Source organism: Hyphopichia burtonii, assembly GCF_001661395.1.
Source record: "Hyphopichia burtonii NRRL Y-1933 unplaced genomic scaffold HYPBUscaffold_2, whole genome shotgun sequence".
NCBI classification, from domain to species: Eukaryota; Fungi; Ascomycota; class Pichiomycetes; order Serinales; family Debaryomycetaceae; genus Hyphopichia; species Hyphopichia burtonii.
In genome coordinates this window covers 1,904,871-1,918,182 of record NW_017963729.1, presented here as the reverse complement: position 1 = coordinate 1,918,182, position 13,312 = coordinate 1,904,871, and the positions used below count along the sequence as shown (strand labels likewise).

Here is a 13,312-nt window from a genome sequence, read left to right as displayed (position 1 = left end):
CTGGCGATTTTGAAAAAAAAAGGCTAAGTTGCAAAAAGAAATGATTTTGCCCAGGATCGAACTGGGGACGTTCTGCGTGTTAAGCAGATGCCATAACCAACTAGACCACAAAACCTATTTCTTGCTTAATATAAACTTACTGGGTTTAGTAACCAAGAAATACGTCTTCATAATTAAACTTTTGTGTGCATACTTAAAATCTGAAGTAATTGATTTTCAAAGTATTTAAATATCTATTGTATTAATTTTCGCCATTTTCGTTTTGTTTATTGCTTTAAAACTTTGTATGTATGCTTTTATGGCCCATAAAACAGATCTTAATTTTTTGATATATTTTCACCTTGTTTGGAAAAGTCCGCAGCGAATAAAGGCACCCCCAATTTAGCGTTTGCACAAGCTCGTATGGCGCAGTGGTAGCGCAGTAGATTGCAAATCTATTGGTCCTTAGTTCGAACCTGAGTGCGAGCTTTGCTTTTTTTTTATTCTGCTTCGAAGTACATTTTGCATGGCATTAAAGGCCTGTAAGACGTTCTACAATTTGATGAAATTATTTTCAAATGTATTTAATTATTGTCTTTTTATTTTCAGAAATAGAAGTGGATGGAGGTCTAAAGAGAAGTTATTTTAGAAGAAAAGAATATAGGGAAAAGACGGACAAGAATTGAAAAAGCTGATGAGTCAACCAATTAAAAAAAACCACACAAGTATGTTCTGGATACTAATATTCAGGATATACTAAATGATTTCAGAATCATATAAGACGAAAGGTTCGTAATCAGTATCAACCAAAGAAGCATATTCATGAAGATTACTTTTATTAGAGAATCCATCTCCACCTAAGTAACCAAATTTTTCAATTAATTCTTTTTTAGTTTTATCGAAATTTTTCAAACCCGAATCAGTGAATTTAATTAAAAAGGCATCGAACTGAGGAGGTAAACCATATCTTAAAACTGATTCGACATATATTCTAATTGATTTTATATGAAACCAAGCGGTATAAATTTCTGAATATGCAGTTTTTGCTAAACGAAGTAAATCATTTCTTGATTTTGATTCAGTAGCTTTAGTTAAATCAAATTCTTTTCTCAAATTATTGAGAGTTTCTTCAGAATAAGTAAAATCAGTACGAGGATGCCATTTATGTTCTCTTGAAGCAGTTATAAAATCTTGCTGATATTTTTTAAATAAAGTAACTGTAAATAAAGAAAATTCTGAATCTTTTGCAATTTCATTTGCAGATCTTGGAATAATAAATTCAGTTAATGTTTCATAAGAATTTTTAAAATCTCCAATTAAATTTTTAGGAACAGCAATTAAAATTGTAGTTAAATGTTCTGAATCTAATACAAAATGTTCTGGCTTAACAATCTCATGCAATGATTTAATTGATAAATCTCCATTTTTCTTTCTATCTGCTGCTAAAAAATTTGATTTTGCATTTTGATACTGTTGATAACTAGCACGAACATCATTATCCAAAGTAAGCGCTTCATCAGAAATAACCTTCAGTAATTCACTTATTGGCTTGTCTAATCTATATTTTGATGAATTCCATTGAAATGATTCAGTATAATTTATAACCGGTTTATTATTAACCAATCTATACGATGATGAACTATTCTCATTAACTGAATCTAATACATCAACTACTTTAGACACTGAGGTGCCTAATTGTTGATCTAACTTAGCCAATTCTTCACTCTGTTGAACTAATGAATCTAACGTTCCAATTTGAAAATCTGGTAATTTAAATTGGGATATTGGACATTTCCCCCCATTTAAGGATCTTTCTAACCATGTTTTTGCATCAGTCGATTGTGGCAACGACACAACAAGATATTTAGCCAATGGATCCATCTCGCCTACTCGTATTTCAATTGGTTCTTAATTGATTATAACCTTATCGTTCAATCTTACTTCGCTGGTTCCCTTCCACTTTTTTCCTCTGGAAGAAAACGACGCTATTTCCCGGTGCTTGCTTATGTAATCGCACCCTACAAACACCTAATAAGTGATTCCCACGCCAATACTCCTTCAAATCAAGCGGTAAAAACCAAAATTCCACTCCCCAAGCCCAAAATGCCTGGAGTAAGCAGTCAATAGGACTCTTCCGGCCATAACGCCATAGAATAACTGAATTTTCAGTCAATTTTGTTAAGCAGGCTTCGATATCCTGTGTATAGGTGCGATGTGAAGGGAAAAAAAAAAAAAAAAAAAAAAAGAAAAAGAGAAGAAGAGCAGATGAAGAGAATAAACTGATCTCTAGCTTCTTTAAGATTGATACAGGTGAACTTCTATAGACTGGTACTCGAAGAAATAGCAAAGAAATGAGTAATTCGCTAGAAGTATGTATTGAAAGCAAAGAAGAACCCGTGAGGGAGGATCATTACTAACCAGGCAATTAGGAACGTCTTAAGTCCCATTCCAGTGCATTTGATGGATTATTATCTTTGATTCCAGCCAAGTATTACTATGACGAAGCCACACAGGACCAATGGCAGCAGAAGAAGAAGCTGAAGAAAGAGTTGCAGCAGAATAAAAGGGCAAAGTTGAATCCAGATTCCAAAGACGACGCCGATGATTATGTGAATTCGCATGCCAGTGCCAAAGATGTGATGAATAATAAAGCAAAGAATGCCAAGGAGGTGACCATTCCTTCGATGAAGAAGTTTCCCCAGGCAATCATAGAGAAGGCAGGAAGTGAAGAAGATGACAATGAAAAAGAGGAAGATGAAAAAGATGAAAAAGATGAAAAAGATGAAGAACAAAAGTTTGATGAAAAAGATGAAGAACAAAAGTTTGATGAAAAAGATGAAGAACAAAAGTTTGATGAAAAAGATGAAGAACAAAAGTTTGATGACTCGTTGATAAAAGAACAATCGCTTGTGTTCGACGACGAAGGAAATGAAATAACATCTCATAAAAAGGACGGAGATTTCGCTAAACAAAAAAAGAATAAGAAGGAATTGTCACCTGAAGAAAAACAAGCTAAGAATGAAAAACTACTCAAGTTAAGGGAAAAATTATCGTCCAAAATAAACACCTTAAGAGAGAAAAGAAAGGCTCCCGGAACTAAGAACGGAGGAGCCGTAAAGTCAAGAGATCAAATATTAGAAGAACGTAAGCGAAAGGAAGAAATTAGAAAACAGGAAAAATTGAAAAGAAAACATGAAGAGGTTGAAGCTGATTCTGAATCTGAATCTGAGGATGAAGATGAAGTTAATAACGAAGGTAATAAAAAACCAGAAAATGAGGATTCAGTGTTATTTGGAAATATAGTATTTCAAGACGGTAGTAGAGTTACCTCTGATTTGAATAGACTTCGTGATTCTGCAGATAAAAAGAAAATGAAAGGACCGGCTAATAGAGATTTAAAAGCACATCTAACTAAATTAGAACAAAAGAAACGTAAATTTGCCCAATTATCTCCCGAAGAACAATTAAAACAAAAGGAAAAAGATCAATGGCAAAGAGTTATGTCTCAAGCTGAAGGTGTAAAATTAAAAGATGACGAAAAATTATTAAGAAAGGCAATTAAAAGAAAAGAAAAACAAAAATTAAGAAGTGAAATCGAATGGAAAGATAGAAAACAGGTGGTTAAAGATACTGTTGCCGCTAGAGCTAAGAGAAGAGAAGAAAATTTGAAATCTAGAAAAGATAATAAAGGTAAAAGAGGTAAGAAAAACCAAACTCCAAAATTAAGAAAATTCAGCGGTACTATTAATAAAAAGGCTGCAAAGAATACTAAAAATAATAAAAAGAGAGCTGGTTTTGAAGGAAGTGCTAAATCAAAGGGTAAAGGAAGTAAATAGTTCTAATTTCAATTCGTTTATACCATTTCATTTCTCTACATCTTATATTTCTTCCCCTATATTTCTTTCTATACATTTAATTATTATTTGCATATCTGGGAAGTTTCCAGAAATATACATTTCTACCCTACTTAACATCATAAACTAATTCGTGTAGGTTGCGTTGGTTACAATAGTCAATTGTCACTGCAAAAAACAAAAAATCTCTCCTACCAATCTTTACCCAGCTCGTTGCCAACTTGGACCGCCACCCTGAATTGCTTCCCTTTAACTACATCACCCATTACCAGCAGCCATTGCTATCAGCTTCATATCACTGCAAAATCACTGTAAAATCACTGTAAAATCACTAAAATCACTTAATCTTCTGGTGTCGGCACATCGCCTCACTGATTAAGAAAGCAACAAGCAAAAAAAAAAGACTAACAAAACAAAAAAAAAAAAAAAATAATGAACTCGAGAGAATGCGCTGTTCGGTGGAATTTCAAAGGAAGGGAAGGAAAGTCGAAAAAAGGATATAAACCGACTACTAGTTCCTTTTTCAAACCACTCAATTGAAGAAGATATTGATTAGTTTGTTATTTTCATTTTGCCAGATCAATTCGTCATGTCTGCTTATCAAGCTCAACTCAAATCATTTTTGTCCAACATTGATTCTGTATGTATAAGGTCAATTGATGCAATTGGTTAATTGAAAAAAAAAAATATAAAAAATGTACTAACAATTGAAGAAAACAGCTGGTGCTCCAGGTTTAGGTCATTTTGAAACTCAAACCGGTTTACCAAGATCGTATGCTATCTTGGGGGCCACTGGGTTTTATTTTGTTCTTATCTTTTTGAATATTGGTGGTGTTGGTCAATTATTATCTAATATTGCTGGGTTTGTTATTCCAGGTTACTATTCTTTAATTGCTTTAGAAACCACTACTTCAAAAGATGATACCCAATTGTTGACTTATTGGGTTGTTTTTGCCTTCTTAAACGTTATTGAATTCTGGTCAAAAGCTTTATTATACTGGGTTCCTTTCTACTTTTTGTTCAAAACCATCTTTTTACTTTACATTGGTATTCCATCCTTCGGTGGGGCTACTACCATCTACGTTAATGTTATCAAACCATTTTCTCAAAAATATATTGTCAACAATAAGTCAATCTCATCTAAAGTTGATGATGTTGCCGAAGGTATTTCCACCGGTGCTGAATTGTAAGTTGATTGATCATCAACTAGAAATTTCAGTATGTGCTGTCACTGTTTTTTGGCTTCTCTCTTATTTCTCTACCATCTAATTCTTTAGATACTATGTTTTATTTTGATATTTATTGATTCTTCTATAAACAATATTATATTTTGTTTTATTCAAGTACATTGTAATTTTGCAACCGAGCTTTCAATTGCACTCATAATTTGGAAACAAATTCTCCGAAATCAAACATATCTTCCACGACTTTGCCACTCACATTATATTGAATCTTGACTCTCAATTTAATCTTTGCTCCTTGTTTACCAGTGATCTTCAAAACTTGTTTAATTGTGGCTCCATCTCCGGTCAAGGAATCTCCTCCTGAGGTTGAAGAAATGGATAATTTTTGGCTTTTTGGAACAGCAAATAATAATTGAAATTGGCTTATCGACTGGCTGTTGTTCTTGGACGAAACAATTGCTTCAATAATAGCTTGGCCATTTTGTGGGAACGATTTTGGAATAAATGATATATTGATATCTTCATTATTGAATGCATCGATTTTTTCATTACCATCATTTTTAATTGGCTCTGGTTGTGGCGTTGCAGTACCAGAAGCTGGAGCTGAAACATTCGAGTTAAATAGACTTAATATATCATTATTTCTATTGGAGGTATCATTATTCGAAGGTGTTGGTCCCGATGAAAATATGTCGGATAATAAATCAACACCATTATTATTAGATGATGCTGGTTGGGCTTGGCTAGTTTGATTAGAAGAGTCATCAATTAAATCTAATAAATCATTGGTGGTTGTAGATCCAGAACTAGATATATTGATTCCTTTAACCTTGGATTTATTATTACGACCTCCTTGTAAACTTAAAGATTCTCTTTCTTTCACTGGTGGGGCTGGCATTTTTGATAATAACCCACTTTTCAATTTATAATCTTGAGCAAAAATCTCTTGATATTCAACAGCTCTTATTTGAATTTCTAAATTAGTGTCATAAGTTTTAGAATTTAATATTAATCTTAATGATTCAATAGAGTTTGAATCCTTAAACTTAACTGATAATTTTATAATGGCAGTTAAGATATAAGTAACCAACTGAATCGTTTCTTGTTCAGAATAAGTTGAATTATCAATTAATTCTTTTAATATTTTGATGATTGAAGATTCGGTCACAGTTTGTGATTTACCGTTAACTTCGATTGAATCGTTCATTATTAAATCAGCGTATTCACCAAGACACCATATGGTTATTAAAGATAAACCATATTGAGTCGAATCTTCAAGACATGATTGGTATAACTTGGACACAATATGCTTCTTCAATTCTTGATTGTTACATTGTAAGATTAAAGCTAAAATACTCGAAAGAATATCAGAAGTAATAAAATTTCCTGACACATTGAGCATCCTTATCAAAGTATCAAAATGCCATTTATCATTTGGCGCATACTTGTTTGCAGCAATAGTCAATTGAGATGTAATGAATGGTTTCAATTCGTTATCAGTACAATTTTCTAAGAAAAGTAAAATTTCACGAACCAAAACTCTGATATTCTGTTCATTTAATATAGCAAATGAGAGTTCTAAAGCTCTTCTTCTAATAGAGATATCACCATCCGCTAAACAGTTAACAATGGTGGATCTATGTCTTTGGACCGCCAACGGTTCAATATCAATAACAGTCAATAAAGTATCAAGAGCAACATAACGAGTATTATTATCTTTTGTTGACAAAAATTTACCTAATATATTAACTCCTAAAATTTTCAAGGACTGATCTGATTGAATTGCAAAAATTGTTTTAACACATTCATATAGAATGGCATGAGCAGCATTCTTACCACTATCCAAGTTAGACGAAACTTGAGTTAAAGTATCATTGATTTCTTCCAAATAGTCAGAGGGGCAATTTTCATCTACTGCTAATGTTCTTAAAGTCGTCAATAAGTAAACTTGGGCAAATGGATCAGTAATACCCATAACATCGTAATCGGGCATATAACCGCTGGTAGTGATTCTCTTCAATTGAGCAATTATTTTTGGTATAGTCTTAATCAAGGTGGGACGGCATTCAGGTACAGTATATAATGCTTGGATTAATCTGGAAGTACTTAAAATCATATTTGGATGTTTATCGCTAACCAATTGATTGATTTTTGGTAAAAATATTTCAGCCAAATCAGGGTCTTTCTCGACTAATTTTGCTGCCACTATAACTGCTTTTTTCTTTAAATAAGTATTAGAAGAATTCATCAATTTATCAACATTAGTATATAAATCTCTTGCTAATTCAGGTGATGCTATATTACCTAAACAACATAATGCTAAACCGACAACAAATGCATTTGGATGTTGCATGTCATTATCTAACGAATTGGTCAATAAAGTTAAAACCTCTTGGTTCTCATCTAATAATAACATTGTTGCTAAATAACCTAATCTCTTATCAGCAAATCTTGGAGAAGCTAATAATTTTAAACATTCTACTTGACCAAAATGAGTTTTTTCTCCCATAATGTATAAATACAATAACTTAGATATATTGATTCTTCTTGTGGTTTGGTCTAATGATGCATCTCTAAAAGATGTTCTTATGGCTGCTGATTCTTTCATCACTGCCGACCTTTCGTCAGCAATTGTCTTAGCCTTTCTGACTGACTTGATAAACGACTTCAATGATGCCATATTTCAAGTGTTCTAACTATTCTTTTCTGTCCTATGACACAGCAAATTGTTCGAAGTGTACCAATTATCAGGAACTTGTAGCTACCGACTTCCTTCAATCTGAACTTTTCACTACGTGTTTTGAATCAAACAAAACATACATTTTTGATCTTTTTCGAATTTGTGTGTGCTTTTGCACGACCCAAGCTCTTTGCAATATCAGACTCAACCATCATATATTTATGTATGATTATATACATCCTACGTCTTACTTAGGATAATTGAGGGATGTCTATACGAGCACCGCCTACTACGGCCAAAGTGATATTTCATACCTCGAAGGGGGAAATACACATGGAAATATGGGCTAAAGAAACTCCAGCGACAAGCAGAGCTTTCATTGAAAATTGTATTAATAAAAGATATGTTGGATTAAGTTTCAATAAGATTATAAAAGATTATATGATCCAGTCTGATTCATTGGATAAACCTAAAACTGCTTTTAAAAGCGAGTTTCATTCAAGGTTGAGATTTAATCAGCGTGGATATATAGGTGCATCCAAGTTGGAAGGAAATAAATCAAGCGTTGATTCGTTCTTCATTACATTGAAGGAGCTACCTCAGTTTAATAATGAATATGTTTTGTTTGGGAAGGTCATTGGTAACTCGGTATATAATGTGGTTGACATAAGTCAGAGTGAATTGGTGAACGATGACACCCCTAGATACCCTACCAAAATCCAAGATATCAGTGTGTCTATTAAATACTTTGAGGATGTGAGAGTAGAAGAGATGGATGAAGAAGAAGTTCAACAGCCTCCGAAAAAGAAACAAGCCAAATCCAGAGTGAAACTAGACTATGAGGATGAAGAGGAAGAGGAAACAGTTGATTTCCGAATCAAATCTTCACGAGGGGCTCCTAAGCCAAAAGACTCCCCGAAGGAAGTACCTGAACTTGAAAATATATCCAAGGAAAATCTACCTGATATCGATGGACCGGAGAAAAGTGTTGAGCAGAAGGAAAGTATTGAACCGAAGACAGGCGTTGACCCCAAAGCAAAGGCAAATGATGTACCCCGAGATCCCAAAGACCTAGAAGCGAAAAGCGATGTAGCTGAAATAGCCAAAGATGAAGAAAAATATGAAAAATGCAACAAGAGGAATGATAAAAACATAAATAAGAAAAGGGATCCTGTCATTGATTTCGAGTATGATTCTAATTTGGACCTCAAGGACACTGACAATATTGAAATCAGTATTCTAAGTAATCATGAATTTAGGCCCCGACATTAAATAATAATACAATATATCTAACAAACTATATTGAAGCACTTTTTAAAGAAATGAAATAAAAATACATAAAGAATACATAAAGAGAAGATCGATTTTAAACGATAATGCAAGCAATTTCAGGAAACAAAACAAAACAACTTCGTAGCGATAGAAAATATTAATGAATGAATAAATACTTTTAGTAGAATTGAAAAAAAAAAAAAAAGACTGACTAATCGTCCATATCCCAAGTAGAAGTATAACCCGGTATATCATCATGAATATTAGGTAAATGTTTCAAAATGTCTTCATTATAAGTTGGATTGGTATCAAACCAAGGATGAGCTAGTAATGATTTACAATCATATCTCTCATCTAGATTAAATCTCAAACATTTTAAGATTAAATCAGTGATTAATTTAATATTGATATCATTTGGATCAAATTTATATTTATCAATGAAAACATCATATAATTTCCAAAATTTCAAAGTCTTGATATTTTTCAATGAGATTTCATTTTTTTTAGAATTGATATTAAAATATTTTGAAGATAATTTACAATCTTTCAAGTAATTGATACTTGGAAATTCACCTAATAATTCAATTATTTGAGCCAAATGATCTTCATCTTTATCAAAATTTATACCATCATGAGGATCAAAAAGATAATCACCGGTAATTAATTCAAAAAGGAGGCAACCAATTGACCATAAATCGGTGGAAGCCCCCCAAGATTTATATTTCAATAAGATTTCTGGAGATCTATATTGACGAGTTTGAATTTGATTAGTGAAATGTAAATTTGAATAAGTAGCATTACCTAAATCAGCAATTTTAATAGTAGTTGAATCATCTAATTTTGAATTGAGAGGGATCAGGGGTAATAAAAAATTTGTAGATTTAAATGAAGATTTATTATTAATTAATCCTTTATACTGGATCAAAATGTTTTCAGGTTTTAAATCCGTATGGATGATACCTCTATGATGCATATAGTTAATTGATAACAAGATTTGTTTGGTGATATCTTTTATAATATTGATTGGAATCAAAGACGGATTAGAAATGATGGAATTAGTTGAAAAAGATAATTGATTTAATTTTTCCTTTTTATATTTATAAATAACGCTTAAAATATTTTCACCCAAGATTTCGAAAACAATTGCGATATGATTCCCATTTGATCCACTGATGATGAAATGATCCAATAGTTTCATAACACCATTTTTACCTAAATTATAAATTGAATCGTTAATATGATGATCATCATTTGAATCATGATTTAGAATAGACAATATTTTGATTTCATCTTCAGCGGCTTCGAAATAATTATGGGAAGATTTAACAATTTTAATTGCAACAAATTGGTTTGTTTTCAAGTTTTTAGCTAACCAAACGGTAGCAAAATGGCCCCAACCTAATTTTTGAATAATTTTATAAGCAGTCAAGTTGGAAGTGTAAATATCGTTAAGATGTACCGGGTGATAACCACCTGGTTGATATTCGCTGATTGATTCTTCTAAATTCATATCAAATGAATGAACATCATCGATATTATTCGTTGATGAAGTAGTAGGTCTATATAATGAAGTATTCTCGTCATCTTCCTCTTCGATGTGTGAAGTCATTTCACTATTTTGCAATGAGATACATTCGGTAGTAAATGAAGTATATATTTCTTCAACTCTAGGAATCATTGAATTATCATTGGTTGAAGTTGAAGTATTTGAGGATGATTGATAATTTGGATACGAAAATTCAATTGGCAGATTATTGGTTAAGTCACTAGTTGATGAATTATATGAATTAAACTCGGAATTACTACTGTATTGGTAATTATGAGGTGGATTAGTAGTATAAGTTGGAGATTTCTCTTTATTCTCGTTTAATGAAATCTTGTTAGCATCAGTAGTGATGGAATCAATAGATGGTCTTTTTGAATTGATCTTCTTTTTAAATAATCCTCCTAGATTGAACTTGGTTATTGATTTTCTTGGTTGTTCATGCTGATTGACTTCTACTCCGTTCGAGTCATTGGAGTTACTCGAAGATTGAAGCACCGAGAGTATCGAGTTGGTAGACACTATAGAAGAGTTCTTTCTCTTGTGCTTTGGCTGCTGCTGCTGCTGCTGCTGCTGCTGCTGCTGTTGTTGTTGTTGTTGTTGTTGTTGTTGTTGTTGTTGTTGTTGTTGTTCATCACCATGTCCTTGTCTAAGCAGCTGTGGTACTGGCGGAGCCCGTGGGTGCTGTGGCAGCCGGTAGCTCTGATTATCTTGTTTGATGGCTCTATTGATCAACATCATATTGACAAACTACCCTGGATCATGAGTTAATAGCTTATAAAGTAAAGAATAAAGTTATGAATAAAATATAGGAAAGAATAAGAGTAGATACTAACGATAATCGATCCTATTTAATCGGCAAATCCGATTAAATCATGGCTATCATAGGTAATTTATTGTATGCGCATGATTACCATCCAAAGCCAGTACAATTAAATTAGTAACTCATTGATTCTATACGGCATTTAACCTGTACTTAAAAAAATGTGGATTGCTAATTAAATACAACAAAACAGCCCTCCCCACAGTAGGATCTGGTATTATTGTATAAGCATACACCACTAGAGGATCTTTAGGCTATTTAATCGATTAATCTATTAGACGGTGTACGATTAGTTGGGTTTATGGCAGATTTTTTAGTATGGCGTTAACCGTTTTACCGGCGAAAAACCGACTTTTGCGAACCTCCTTAATTAATTTGTAATTAACTTCAATTCACGGTTATCTGTTTAATTTTCTGGTGTATTTTCCGGAGTATTTTCTGAAGTATTTTCTGGTGGGTGTTGTGACAGGTTTGTTGGTTCCAGCAATACCGCATGGTGTGCGTGATGGTGTTTCCGGGTGGGTTACATGGGGGGTACATGCAATATTGAAATTCACCAGAAGGTTAAAAAGGAAAACAAAAAAATGCAACCGGGTAGCAAAAAAGAAGAACCCACGGCGGGAGTCGAACCCGCAATCTTTTGATTAGAAGTCAAACGCGTTAACCATTACGCTACGCAGGCGCTTTCATGTCAAAATATCGTGCTGGTTTCATCTCCAGGTACTTTCTTCAGTAAACAAAATATTCTAGATTTACTTCGCCTTCAAAGATGCTCTTTTCAATCCCTCAGTAGGAATAGCTAATCCTGGTAGCTTTTTATTAGTATAAATTTTTGTTTCGAGAAAATCGTGACTAAAAAACGTGCTTTGTTCGCTCATCAAATTCACTGCATTATAAACAATATCGGTAAAAAAAAAAGCAACAAGGATGGGTATTTGTTTATTAAATATACGGAGTAGCTTTTATTTGTTGAAAAAATGTATAATGAAAACACATGATAGCTTTTTTAGACCAAAGCGATAGTAAAAACGATAATGTTTTGAAATCCATTTGTGGAATCTACTAGAAGTAAACGTTAGCCAGTACGCAGGCAGTATGACCAATCAAAATAAATGGTTTTTGGAAGCAATGTTAATATTTCATTTCCAAAGAGATATATAAACAGTTTTGTTTCTTATGTCGTGAGGAATTTCAGGAAGAGTTGTCCAAATTGTTGTTGTTGTTTTTTTTTTTGGCTCTTTTCAAATCATGGAAGCAGAGGAAGAAAGGTAGGGTAGTTCATTATTAATGTATTTGAAAATGGGGCGGATGGTCAAGGGGATAGTATCAGCAACAATTTTCTAGAAAATTAATTATAAGAAGCTACTATGAGATACAACACCAACATTAACCTAACTAATGTAAAAATTCATGGTCAAATACAATCTGGTGCAAATACAAAAGTATTTTCCTGGTATTGATCTTTGTTCTATCCTGTCTAAGCTTGCTTCAAGAAAATTTTAAACTGCTGGCGAACATGAAGTTTTTTTTTGCAGCAAAAATTGTGAATAATAATTTTCCAAAAAAAATGGAATCTATCTAGTCCTACTTGTAGCAGTTGATAAAAGAGTGGAAGGGCTCTGGCGACGTTAAGTGTTATCCAGTGTTTGGATAAAATTCTTAAGAATAAGCATAGACTTCAAATAATAGTTTGTAATTTTGCTGCGAAAAGCAAAATAATTCAAAAATAATACGCTTAACAGATAAAAAGGATTATTATCGATTAATATTTAAAACTGTTATTTTATAGAGTTAATATCGGTTCACTCCTCCTGGTCTTGGGCTAAGCCAGGGGTCTTTAATCCGATGGTAAAAACTCATTATTGAGTTCATTCAGGGTTTTATCTCCAAATTATTCAAATCTTTTGAAATATTAGCAAAGTGGTAACATGGTGCTCGGGTCCACTTTATCCCCAAGAGATATACATAATTGAAGTC

General features: G+C 32.9%; 6 protein-coding genes and 3 non-coding genes across 9 annotated transcripts; 4 read left to right on the top strand and 5 right to left on the bottom strand.

Moving 5' to 3' along the window:
• Nucleotides 1–41: 41 nt before the first annotated feature.
• Nucleotides 42–115, bottom strand: HYPBUDRAFT_t53. Its single transcript has one exon. It is a non-coding gene; the product is annotated as a tRNA-Val (tRNA).
• Nucleotides 116–396: 281 nt separating this feature from the next.
• Nucleotides 397–468, top strand: HYPBUDRAFT_t54. The gene has a single exon. It is a non-coding gene; the product is annotated as a tRNA-Cys (tRNA).
• A 267-nt stretch (nt 469–735) lies between these two features.
• Nucleotides 736–1,860, bottom strand: VMA5 (H(+)-transporting V1 sector ATPase subunit C; the record flags this gene model as incomplete). The annotated part of the gene is made up of 1 exon (XM_020218368.1): nt 736–1,860. The coding sequence occupies one exon, from the start codon at nt 1,858–1,860 to the stop codon at nt 736–738; it is 1,125 nt and encodes a 374-aa protein (XP_020078275.1).
• A 470-nt stretch (nt 1,861–2,330) lies between these two features.
• Nucleotides 2,331–3,815, top strand: HYPBUDRAFT_156187 (ribosome biosynthesis protein; the record flags this gene model as incomplete). Its single annotated transcript, XM_020222180.1, has 2 exons — nt 2,331–2,348; nt 2,409–3,815. 2 exons carry the CDS (start codon nt 2,331–2,333, stop codon nt 3,813–3,815), a joined length of 1,425 nt encoding a protein of 474 aa, XP_020078274.1.
• A 576-nt stretch (nt 3,816–4,391) lies between these two features.
• Nucleotides 4,392–5,168, top strand: HYPBUDRAFT_152346 (uncharacterized protein). Its single transcript, XM_020220968.1, has 2 exons — nt 4,392–4,473; nt 4,547–5,168. The coding sequence occupies exons 1-2, from the start codon at nt 4,423–4,425 to the stop codon at nt 5,021–5,023; spliced, it is 528 nt and encodes a 175-aa protein (XP_020078273.1). The 5' UTR covers nt 4,392–4,422; the 3' UTR covers nt 5,024–5,168.
• A 45-nt stretch (nt 5,169–5,213) lies between these two features.
• Nucleotides 5,214–7,697, bottom strand: APL4 (Apl4p; the record flags this gene model as incomplete). The annotated part of the gene is made up of 1 exon (XM_020223490.1): nt 5,214–7,697. The coding sequence occupies one exon, from the start codon at nt 7,695–7,697 to the stop codon at nt 5,214–5,216; it is 2,484 nt and encodes an 827-aa protein (XP_020078272.1).
• A 266-nt stretch (nt 7,698–7,963) lies between these two features.
• HYPBUDRAFT_152345 (cyclophilin-like protein) lies at nt 7,964–9,040 on the top strand (the record flags this gene model as incomplete). Its single annotated transcript, XM_020220967.1, has 1 exon — nt 7,964–9,040. A coding segment is annotated over one exon (1,006 nt), but the record flags the coding sequence as incomplete, so codon positions are not given.
• Nucleotides 9,041–9,180: 140 nt separating this feature from the next.
• Nucleotides 9,181–10,479, bottom strand: HYPBUDRAFT_105058 (uncharacterized protein; the record flags this gene model as incomplete). Its single annotated transcript, XM_020218388.1, has 1 exon — nt 9,181–10,479. The coding sequence occupies one exon, from the start codon at nt 10,477–10,479 to the stop codon at nt 9,181–9,183; it is 1,299 nt and encodes a 432-aa protein (XP_020078270.1).
• Nucleotides 10,480–11,944: 1,465 nt separating this feature from the next.
• Nucleotides 11,945–12,017, bottom strand: HYPBUDRAFT_t52. Its single transcript has one exon. It is a non-coding gene; the product is annotated as a tRNA-Arg (tRNA).
• Between the last annotated feature and the right edge of the window lie 1,295 nt (nt 12,018–13,312).

Excerpts from the sequence above, each read along its gene's own strand:
- HYPBUDRAFT_152346 (XM_020220968.1), top strand. The coding sequence starts at position 4,423 with ATGTCTGCTTATCAAGCTCAACTCAAATCATTTTTGTCCAACATTGAT. Across the intron at positions 4,474-4,546 it reads TTTTGTCCAACATTGATTCT|AAAACAGCTGGTGCTCCAGG; the intron begins GTATGTATAAGG and ends TAACAATTGAAG.